Source organism: Rhagoletis zephyria, unplaced genomic scaffold (assembly GCF_001687245.7).
Source record: "Rhagoletis zephyria isolate East Lansing unplaced genomic scaffold, Rhagoletis_zephyria_1.1 Rzeph_scaffold_06869, whole genome shotgun sequence".
Taxonomy (NCBI): domain Eukaryota; kingdom Metazoa; phylum Arthropoda; class Insecta; order Diptera; family Tephritidae; genus Rhagoletis; species Rhagoletis zephyria.
Genome location: NW_016163952.1, coordinates 21,310 through 32,664, shown reverse-complemented (window position 1 = coordinate 32,664; position 11,355 = coordinate 21,310). Strand labels below are relative to the sequence as shown.

Genomic DNA, 11,355 nt, shown 5'->3' with positions numbered 1-11,355 from the left:
CGTTCCGTTGAGAACGTTCTTCACAGTTTTTTTCTCATTTTCGTTCTTAGGAATATACTCCGGACGGTTTTGTTCTCATTTTGTTTCCGTTTTTAAACGTTATTGGGAATAAAACTACGAGAACGACATTTAGTTTCGACCATACCTTTTGTTCTCAGGTGTCTGGTTTTTGGCTGTAAAATATATTTAAAAATTACATCATCATAGATCAGCTTTCGGTCAGTTTCGACAAATTGAAAATTGGCGTCGCCGATTCGACAAAGCATGTACATCCAGGGCTAAAGGAAAAACACAATTTTTTTGGAAGCTCCATTATTTTCAATAATTTTCTACTCCAACGAAAATCGTCTTTCATTCTCTTATCCTGTAAGTTTATTTACATATATATGTGACTGGAGCACACTATGCAATATCAAGACAATAGGATTCTTTCTTCCATACAATTCATCACCGACCATCGCTATACTCGTATTCTTCTGTTACAACAGAAATAATATGATTCCTTTTTCTGATGCTTCGAAAACATTCGCGGCACCGTATAACTCAGGTTGAGGAATTTTATTCCTTCCAAATTAAAGTCTCTCAATAATATGTTTAACTTAACCCTGCTAACTTTGTTTAATTTTGGGGTAACCATCAGTTATCCAGAACAATATATGTATACATAAATATGTGCATATTTATGTAAGTGCATAAATCAGTTGGTGCACGCCGACTTGCCCCAGTCTAATGCCCAATTCTAACATTTATGCATAGTTTCATGTGTATATGTATTTATTTATCCCTAACAATAACTATTTTTTGTACTTATACCAGTTTGTATATATGTAAACATTTGCATATTTTGTACTAATCATATCATGTTAAATGTCTGTTCATCGCCTACAAATCGCCTCTTAAAAAATATGTTAAATATGCATTCAATTAACAAACACAAAATGCAACCAACCAACCGAAGGGAACATCTGAGCTTGGTGTAAGTGAAAAATCTCATCTCACCTCAGTCATCGTTTTGTTTTGTTGTTGTAGTCTATTACCTCTGATTTGCTATCATTTCATTGTAGATTTTCACATTAAATAGCTAAACCGATATGTTACAGTTGTTTGTTTTATTTATTAACCTTTCTTTCTAATGTATTTACTTATGTAAAATATTGAGATTTCTTGTATCGAATTATCAGTAAATTTTGGAACAGAAAAATTTGTGTAATTTAACAAATGTCATGTGGAAACAGAGTTATGGCGAATTTAAACTAAGCATTGAAATGGCGAGCTTGTGAGTCTTTTGTGTTATCGGTTATTTTTTACATGGAAAAGAGCTTTTAAAGCTCAAAACGATTTTTTAAACTATTCTTATTTGTAGTGAGGATACTTGCCTTCCACGAAACCTCTGCATATTAGAAACTAACCGTTGTACATTTTTGTTGATTATTTTAACGAATTACTACAAAAACATAACTAAACCAAAAACAAAAAAAAAAAATATATAAAAATGTGTTCGAAGCTGTAAATCTTGAAAACAACCGAATCGATTAAGCCCAATTTCATAGTTTATATTATCAGTTCAGCCCTATGTGTTTTGCCGTAGAATAAAAGAAAATCTTGGTAGAAGACGTTGAACTTCAGATATTTCTAGAAATCATTTTTACACTCCCCCACATACCCAGAACATACACATATTCACATATCTATTTATGTATTACTTTTGCGAAAATATTTCTTTCGAGTTTTTCCAAACATTCGTATTAACTGTCCGAGGTGCAGAACATTTTAAGAATTTAAATAAAAATAGAAGCAAATATTAATACTGCTGAAAATTTACTTTATTAGAAAGATAATTTTTGTGTCGTTAGTATTTGAATATATATATTAGACTCCAGCGCAAATTCCATTTAAACGGCCCAACAAGACATCCGATCGCCGCGCAAATACTTTCCATCCCCTACTTTCACCGTTCGGGTCAATTGTGAGTAAGCATAAACCAGTTTCTGCAAGCGTACGTAAACTACCGATCAATAGCAAGACGCGTAGAGTATTTACTTTGCCTTCCGCAACTACTGCGAGTAAAAGGTATTTGACAGTAGAGTACTCTACTGGTAGTACTTGAGTATTTTCGAAGAAAACATACATTTGTGGCAAGAATGATAGAAGAATTTTCTGGATCGCGCATTTGTGGTATCTGAAAAAAACTAAGGACAGGAATGTAGTGGAGCGATGAAGAGAGCGACGAGCAAAACGTACTTTCAACTAAAATGCTGATATACATACCTAAGTACATATGTATGTATGTGCATAGATACGTATGTGCATACATACATACATATGTGCATAGATACGTATGTGCATAGATACGTATGTGCATAGATACGTATGTGCATAGATACGTATGTGCATAGATACGTATGTGCATAGATACGTATGTGCATAGATACGTATGTGCATAGATACGTATGTGCATAGATACGTATGTGCATAGATACGTATGTGCATAGATACGTATGTGCATAGATACGTATGTGCATAGATACGTATGTGCATAGATACGTATGTGCATAGATACGTATGTGCATAGATACGTATGTGCATAGATACGTATGTGCATAGATACGTATGTGCATAGATACGTATGTGCATAGATACGTATGTGCATAGATACGTATGTGCATAGATACGTATGTGCATAGATACGTATGTGCATAGATACGTATGTGCATAGATACGTATGTGCATAGATACGTATGTGCATAGATACGTATGTGCATAGATACGTATGTGCATAGATACGTATGTGCATAGATACGTATGTGCATAGATACGTATGTGCATAGATACGTATGTGCATAGATACGTATGTGCATAGATACGTATGTGCATAGATACGTATGTGCATAGATACGTATGTGCATAGATACGTATGTGCATAGATACGTATGTGCATAGATACGTATGTGCATAGATACGTATGTGCATAGATACGTATGTGCATAGATACGTATGTGCATAGATACGTATGTGCATAGATACGTATGTGCATAGATACATATATATGTAAGTGTCCGCATATATTTTTTCTCGTCACTTGTTCTGTCGCTTCACTGCAGCAAAACCAAGTTGTGAGGAAAACCCTGACGATATGCGTAGAATTGAAACCATGGGTTCATATTAAATATATTTATGTATGCATGGACATATGTACATATGTTAAAATGTAGTTTCGATTTAAAAAAAATCGGATGAAGTTTTTCTTTCGCCATTCATACACCTCTAATTTCAGTATTTATTAAAAAAACTCAATGAAATTCAAAAACTCTATCTTGCATTTGGGTTTACTCAATACCAATTTGAGCTGTCGCAGTGTTATCAAAAAAAAAAAAGTTATCAATAGGTAGGTTCAGAAGGCGCAGCAGTTGAGCGCAACCGTTGCTAAACAAAAATCAGTGATCGTTATGCGTCTTTTGAACGACTTCATACATTAGCTGTCAAATTCAACTCTCAAAGGTACACACCAACATGTTGTCTCAAATGATCAGAAAAATATTACGATCATCTAACACGCAACTATTCAGTTGATCAGAAGTACGCAACAACGCGTTCAGAAGGTGCAATCGCACCAGTTACTGAGCTGTTTCGCCTTCTGAACGTGCCAAATGAAAATTCGTTTCTCTTGAAATCAAGTTATATGGCTGCGTATGTATGTACATATGTATGTACATATTCCGAAATTTTTTTTATTTGTAAAGGCTCTCAAGAAAAACTAAAAATTCATATAAAATTACGCACAATAAATGGAAAATAAATTTTCTTCTATAAAAAATTTCTTAAATCAGTATGCAGCTCTTAAGAAAAAAATGCTCGTACATCTCGTCGCTACCATGTCCAACTATCGAATGTGAAAATCGGCACTTTTCAAAATTTTGATTTGCCACTAATAATTTTATTTCGTATAGCAGCATTGCTTAAGTTATTGTTGTTGACAACTTATTTGTTGGTTAATGACTGCAAATAGTTTTATAGAAAATTAGAGACGAGAAATAATACTTTCATAAAAATTTAAGTACATACATAGATTTAAAAAGCTGCTTGAATACAAAAGTTTTATGAAAATGTCACATTAAACAACTGTCTAAATCTACGTTATTTTTTATAAATAAGGCCGTAAACATTTCCTTACATCGTCGATTTCCATATTCTATTTTTACTCTTTCAATTTCACTGACCAGCGCTGCAAACGATATCAACTAGTAGGCTAACAACCAGAATTGAAATTTAATACGCAAGTACTTACCGTACTACAAGTATACAGAGAGTAGATTTGCTACTCCCTTTTGGCAGCAGCAAATATCTCTCGTACGCGATGAGGGAAAGTAGAGTACGTATTTTGGTGGAGTAATAGCAAGTACGTCAAGTATTTACTCTCTCAACGCCAAGTAGTGTATGTATGCGGAAAAAAAGTAACAATGTGTTGGGAGTAGAGTACAATGCAAGGAGTACTTATTGAATGAAATGCGGCAAATACAATTGCGCTGGACTCTAATATATATATATATGCATGTGCATTAGAGAGGCCCAAAAATGCATGTGAACAAGTAAAATCTGAATTTTAATGCCGCCACCCCCTAGGGTTGTTCTTTACCGAAAAAATATACCCCATTTTTTTTATTTTGATATAAAAAGAATTTGGGAGTTTCCAAAGCGCTCAAAGTTTTCCATGTATTTTATATCGGGAAAACAACTTTTCGTCAAGGTTCGTTATATCGAAGTTTCACTGTATAATTTATTCGAGTCATAACTTGTGTATATTAATAACTTTTTCTTAGTATATCTGCAATAAATTGAAAGCTTTTGTTGTTGTGCTGTTATAGTTTCTTTATAAATACATATTTGGACTTTCCTTCTTGGCAATAATGAGTTTTTAAATCACTCATCACTATATATGTATGTATGTAACTATGTTGCGAATCATTCTTACCTACGCAGCTTACTGGAAAAAGTCCAAACAGAGAATCCCAGTTGGAAGGATGCTGGCACCGCTTTCATAGCATCGGTAACGCGTTTATTGGAGCGTTTATTGGATTATCGTAGCGTAATGCAGGGTGAGGAGAATCGTGACAAGCGAATGTCTTGCACAGTGAACTTATTGAATTTCTATAAAAATGAAATCAATCGCAAAGAGATGTACTTGAGGTGAGTAAAAATACGATATTTTAAAAAGAATGTATACTTATAATTTACAAAAACCTATTTTCACTCGGACCCAAATATGTTCATTTTTTTTATTAAACGACCCTGTTCAAGGGTGTTACATGAAGGGGCGAGTTAAAAGATATGAGGTGTCAGTTGTGCCCTGTGGTAGCATTCGAGCAGTTCTTTTTGCTGCCTGAAGTGCGGCTCCTACAGGTCTATAACTTTGTTCACTGCATCCTACTGTTCTAGGTGACTAAACAGGCGCAGCATAATTTGGAACCTATCGGCCATGTATGTGGTCTGTTGATTAGAGAGGTAGCCGCTTGGAAGTAACGCATATCATCAATAGTTCCATTTCCCTGTGCCAATACTAAGCGGTTGTCAGAGTAATAGAACAGAGAGCTGAGATAGCTTCGATATCTAGAAGTTAAATAGTATTGGTGGGAAAGATTGATGGCCTAACAACAACAACGGCATATTTAATTATCATATAACATATAATAGGTGTGCCATCGACGTGAAGGCCTGGTTGAAACCTGACTTCCTTCGTCCAGGTGGTGAAGAGGGTCGCCGTTGATTTCGTTGGGGGGAGAGTATTAGACTCCTTGCGGTGAAGAAGCGAGAAAGTTCAGAAATATAGCCGTTTACTTTCCAACAGAAGTCATCAATTCCATTCCCAGATGGCAATATCGAACTGTTGTCAGTGCATGAGATCAGGGAAATTCCTTCCGGTGGCTGAGGGCGCTTCGAGATATAGAAGTAAAACAGTAGGGGGGAGTTTACATCCCCCTGCGGAACCCCTTGTTTAATTCTTCTAGGTTTAGAGGTTTGATCTCGGAAGATTACTGACGACTTGGGACCATTCATATAATTCGCCGACCTCCGTTTGAGTCCCTGTGGGAGAGCATCCATGTCTTCTAGTAGCGTGAAATTATAACGGTGTCAAATGCCTTTGATATGCACAACGCTACAGGGGCGGTTGCGGTTTAGGCCACGAGTTATATAAGTGTTTATGGCGTTAAGTGCTGTTGTTGTTTTAAGCACTTTACGGAAACCATGCTGATACTTCCCTGAAGTCAGGTGGTGTATAAAGTACGAGAGTAGCATGTTGTTGGCTGGTTTCCCCGGTTGCAGCAGTGGGACCACTTATAAGAGAGTGATCATTGACAATTTAAGAACCTTGGTGAGATATGCTACTCCCGCTGCAACCAAATGTTTCAGCCTCAGCATGAAAACTTCGTCTACACACCGGAATGACTCGGTTTTTTCCCAGGGCTGTTTTTTGGCGACCTAACCCCGTTTATATCGGCGAACCCCATTAATCGTCGCTGTGTGGTTATGGTGGTTGGTAGCATCGAAGGCGAAATTTACGGCCACTGCAAACTGGCTCTTGGTCTAAAAAAAATATTTACGATGACAACGTTATATCTAAAAGTACTAAGTATAGACCAATTGGGAGACATCATTCTGCCCATCTTGCTGCGGGTCTATACAAGGATGTAAGCCTAGAACAAACTACAATCGAAACGCCTCCCACCACTCCTCCTTAGGTTTGAACATTTTGTTGTTGATTTTCAGTTATTATGCTATTTTCATACACAAATCTGGATTCGTAACACCTACATATGTATAATTTGGTACAGATACATCTATAAACTACACGACTTACATCTACAAGCGGAAAATTACACTGAGGCTGGTTACACGCTAAAACTCTATGCTAATATGCTGAATTGGGATCGTGAGTCACTCTGTTTCGCACCGAACGATAATACTGGCCAGCCAGAGTGGCAGCGCAAAGAGCGACTCTATCATGAGGTAATGATATCAATGGGGATTCTTCTATTTCTTGTCTACTTTATGTTGTTTAACTTTATTACTTCACTTTTGTAGATCTTGAAATATTTCGACAAGGGAAAATGTTGGGAAAAGGGCATTCCATTATGCAAAGAATTAGCTTTGCTCTATGAAACACGCCGTTTCGATTACAATAAACTCAGTGAGATACTTATACTCGAGGCAAAATTTTTCCAAAATATTCTAACGCAACTGCGCCCAGAACCGGAGTATTTTCGTGTTGGTTTCTATGGACTGGGTTTTCCGCTTTTTGTGAGGGTGAGTTTAAGCATTCTGCAAAATCTTTGCTTTTTAATTTATATCAAACAAAATATTATATCAATTTTGTAGAACAAACAATTCGTCTATCGCGGCTTAGAGTATGAACGTATAGGTGCTTTCACCCAACGCTTACAAACCGAATTTCCCGCGGCACAGATTTTAACCAACAATAGTCCACCAGATAACTCGATTCTCACTGCAGCAGAACAATACATACAAATTAGTAATGTACGACCAGTTGGCGATGCGCAGGCCTTAAAGACGGCAATGGTGCCAGTACCGGAGAAAATTGCTAGATTCTATGAGGTGAGTAAAAACGGGAATGAATGTGAAGAACTTTTAGTTCACGTAAAGTCTGAATTTTATTGCTCTCACCCCTAGGATCGTCTATATCGAAAAAAAAATCCTGTTTTATGTTTAAATCAAAGAATATTTGGACGTCGCTTAAAGCGCTCAAAGCTACCCATGTAGTTTATATGGGGAAAAACCATTTTTCATAGAAATGGTATATAAATAATCCTTGAAAATCTATATCAGTCAGCAATATCTCTTCAGGCGACTTCAAGAAATAATACCCAATTATATAATACCCAACTATATTTTATGGGTTCCTCAACAACGCTAATAACAAATGTTTAAATAAACAATTTGGTATTATTTTTCAGCTTCTCGTGACCTCTAAATAATTTTTTATTAAAAAAAAAACGGGTATATTTTTTCGACGTTACTTTTCTCACATACATATATTTTTGGACCACCCTTTGGTACATATATATAAACTTGGATTTATTAACAACTCCTTTTTGACTTTGTTCAGTAGTTTTATTCCTTCGAAAAAAATTAAAAATCGATAACCTTACACGTAGATTTTGTATACGCCAAATTTTTAACCTTTTCTTAAAGGTCAACGATGTGACACGCTTCATCTACGATCGCCCCATCTATAAAGGTCCTATCGATAAGGACAACGAATTTAAATCGCTGTGGATCGAACGCACCAAATTGGAAATATCCAATCAACTGCCCGGTATTTTGCGCTGGTTCGAAGTAAAACATAAGTCAGTACATGAAATTACCCCAGTAGAGTTTGCATGCGAGACAATGAATAATGTCGGCAAAGAATTATGGGATCTCATTGTACAGTATCGTACTGAACCAAAACGTAATATAAATCCCTTTTCGATGCGCTTACAAGGCATAATCGATGCAAATGTCATGGGTGGTATAAGCAAATATCAAGAGGCATTTTTCTCGGAACAATTCCTGAAGTCGCCACAAGGTCATGGCCAACAAACAAATGTGCAAAAATTAAAGGCTCTCATATTAGAGCAAATACAAGTACTCGAGCAGGCTTTGGAACTACACGGCACATTGGCGCCACCCAACGTACAGCCACTACATAATCGTTTACTTGAACGCTTCTCGCAGTTAAAACAAAGTTTATCAGGTCTGGGCCGGCTGAAGCGCCAACATTCGGAGAGCATAGTTAATACACCCTTGCCACCACTGCCAACCGAAAAACGCACAATGAGCCTGGGGAATCCCAGCTTAAATACTGGCTCGTCAAATTATTATGGAGTCTATGAGCAAGATGATATATACACGCGCCCGGGCGACACGTTACGGCCAGTCGAATCTGGCCATTCATTGCTGATACATAACTCATACCAAACGCTAAGCAATGAGAGCATGAGTATACCGGAAATCACGCGTGATAAAGTACCACCTGTACCGAATCGTCCGCGTTCGCAGAATTTCATGCCTGCCATGGATGGCCCAGAAGTGCCACCTAAGCGTAATGCCAATCAAGTGGGTTCACCCAGCGCACCTCCACTACCGCCGCGTGGCATAACGCCCGACAAGCGCGCTTCAAATCCTAGTGCCATAAATGATTTCAGCAGTAGTCAGTATCCCTCAGCTGGCTCAATGCCACGGCGCCCTTTGTCTGCCCATCACCAGCAACAACAACAGCATGAGCATGGTCAGAAGTATTCAGTGGTAGATATCAGCTTCGACGACCCTGAAGCGGATCAAGCTCCCCACTCTCTAACAAGTGTAGGTGAGACGGCGCAGCTTAATGTGATCGGGTATGGACCAAATGATTTTCGAGATTCAGGCATCTCAACAACAAGTTCGCACGATCTTAATAATTTGAATAATCTCAGTGAAGAGTCTTCATCCAATTCAGTGAGCACGGTGCATCATCGCGACCACTGCCGCTTGATATCGAATGGAAGCATGGACAGCGCCTACACCATCAACACTACGCTCAATATAAATCATCGTGAAAACTCGGCCAGCTCATTCGATATGGACGATCTGCCAATGCCGCCGCCACCTCCCATACCTCCCAAGTCATTGAATATTATCGCAACCGCGGACTCTTCTTCACTTGAAGAGCAGCATTCAACAAATCCAAACACAATTCAAAATCAAAATCATACTGCATCAAATCATTCTCATGCACTGAATCACCCAAATCATTTATCACAACATTCAACTCACAATCACAGTCAAAGTCACCAACAGAACGGTATTGGTGCTAGTGATAACTATATAACACCTAAGAAGAGTGACGCCGCCAGTGGCGACAACGCTAGCGCCAGTGAATCTCACAATGATGGCGGCACTTTTTGAGTTGCAATATGTCGCTGCCATCAACCGCTGCTTCGCCCAGCAGCACCTCTACCGCTCCCATCGGCCACAACGACCGAAACTGAAACTGAGACTTCATCAACCACACAAACGCCCTCACCAACACCACCACCACCTCCACCTTTACTTCGCTCGCATGCGTCACATGTTGCGTTCTCACCCGGCCAAACATTACGCTCACCTACCACAAATTCGACAACCACTTCATTATCATTACCATCAAACGCATCTCAACTGCATTCATCGTATACACTAAATCGTCGCTACAATCATTACCATAGCACACATTATTGCCATGAATGCCTCTCCTCACCATCACCACCGCCCAGTGCGGTGGCTACCATAACCGAACAGGCAGTGGTCCATGCGTCCTCATCCTTATCCTCGTTGGTTACACCGCCACCGCTACCACCATTGCTGCCGCTTTCAATGCCATTGGCGCAAAACGAAACAGCGCCACCGGCAGCCTTGTTGGAGCATTGTTCCTGTGGTTTAACATTTACTGTAGAACCTGAGACTATTTACGAACTGTCACCACAACCCACGGTACACTTTGAGCTACCCTCACAATCTACCACGCAATATGGCAGTCAAAGTGTATATAGTAGTAGTAGTAATATGTATGAATATGAACAAACGACAACGAACGATTCGAGTGAGGATTACGCTGAGGCTGGTAAAATGCAAACCCAAACAACACATATTCATGCGCACTGCTGTCAGCATGCGCGTTCCAATGCGCATGCGCAAACTGAATTCTCATTTGATCAGCGATGATTTAGAGACGTGAAAATGCAGACAGCGGTGATGACGGTGACACGCGCGTAGTAGGATATAGGGAAAAGAAAGTATAGATATCAAACAAATTTAATGGATCATAAAACATTATAACGTAAGATAAGTACTCAGTAACAAGTGGTAAACACTTATAAATAGGTGACAAGTTGGAAAGATGAAGTTTACATTTTCATATAATTTAGTTTTGAAATATTGTGTTTATGTTGTTCTTATAGTTTTGAACTTCGTAAATATTCATTAGCTACTACCTTCTCAAATACACAATCTACTTAGGTCAAGTAAACAAATTTTTTACATTAAAAAGAGAATTTATTTCGAAAACAACGAAAAATTGCATACATATGTATGTATGTGGTCCTACAATCGATTGTCTTATACAGTATCGTTTACAGAAAATCATTGTAGTACTTCATTCACTAGTCGATCGGAAAAAATTATGTCCGAGTGTGCTTACCTTAGCATCGCTTTCTCAAGTAGGTTCTAAATGTATCTGCTCTTCAAGTATATTTTTTCAGAACAAAATCTGAAGATAAATTTTAAAACCTACTTGAGAATACGGCCCTCACAGATCACTCATATTCCAGCAAAAGCTAAAGCAAT

The 11,355-nt window shown here is 38.1% G+C and overlaps 1 protein-coding gene across 1 annotated transcript; it reads left to right on the top strand.

Annotated features, from left to right (window-relative positions):
- The first annotated feature begins 559 nt into the window (after positions 1 to 559).
- LOC108373620 (dedicator of cytokinesis protein 3-like) lies at positions 560 to 9,958 on the top strand. The gene is made up of 6 exons (XM_017629540.1): positions 560 to 976; positions 4,978 to 5,184; positions 6,828 to 7,002; positions 7,078 to 7,299; positions 7,372 to 7,608; positions 8,206 to 9,958. Exons 1-6 carry the CDS (start codon positions 861 to 863, stop codon positions 9,937 to 9,939), a joined length of 2,691 nt encoding a protein of 896 aa, XP_017485029.1. The 5' UTR covers positions 560 to 860; the 3' UTR covers positions 9,940 to 9,958.
- The last annotated feature ends 1,397 nt before the right edge of the window (positions 9,959 to 11,355 follow it).

Excerpts from the sequence above, each read along its gene's own strand:
- LOC108373620 (XM_017629540.1), top strand. The coding sequence starts at position 861 with ATGTTAAATGTCTGTTCATCGCCTACAAATCGCCTCTTAAAAAATATG. Across the intron at positions 7,003-7,077 it reads AAGAGCGACTCTATCATGAG|ATCTTGAAATATTTCGACAA; the intron begins GTAATGATATCA and ends TCACTTTTGTAG. Across the intron at positions 7,300-7,371 it reads GTTTTCCGCTTTTTGTGAGG|AACAAACAATTCGTCTATCG; the intron begins GTGAGTTTAAGC and ends TCAATTTTGTAG.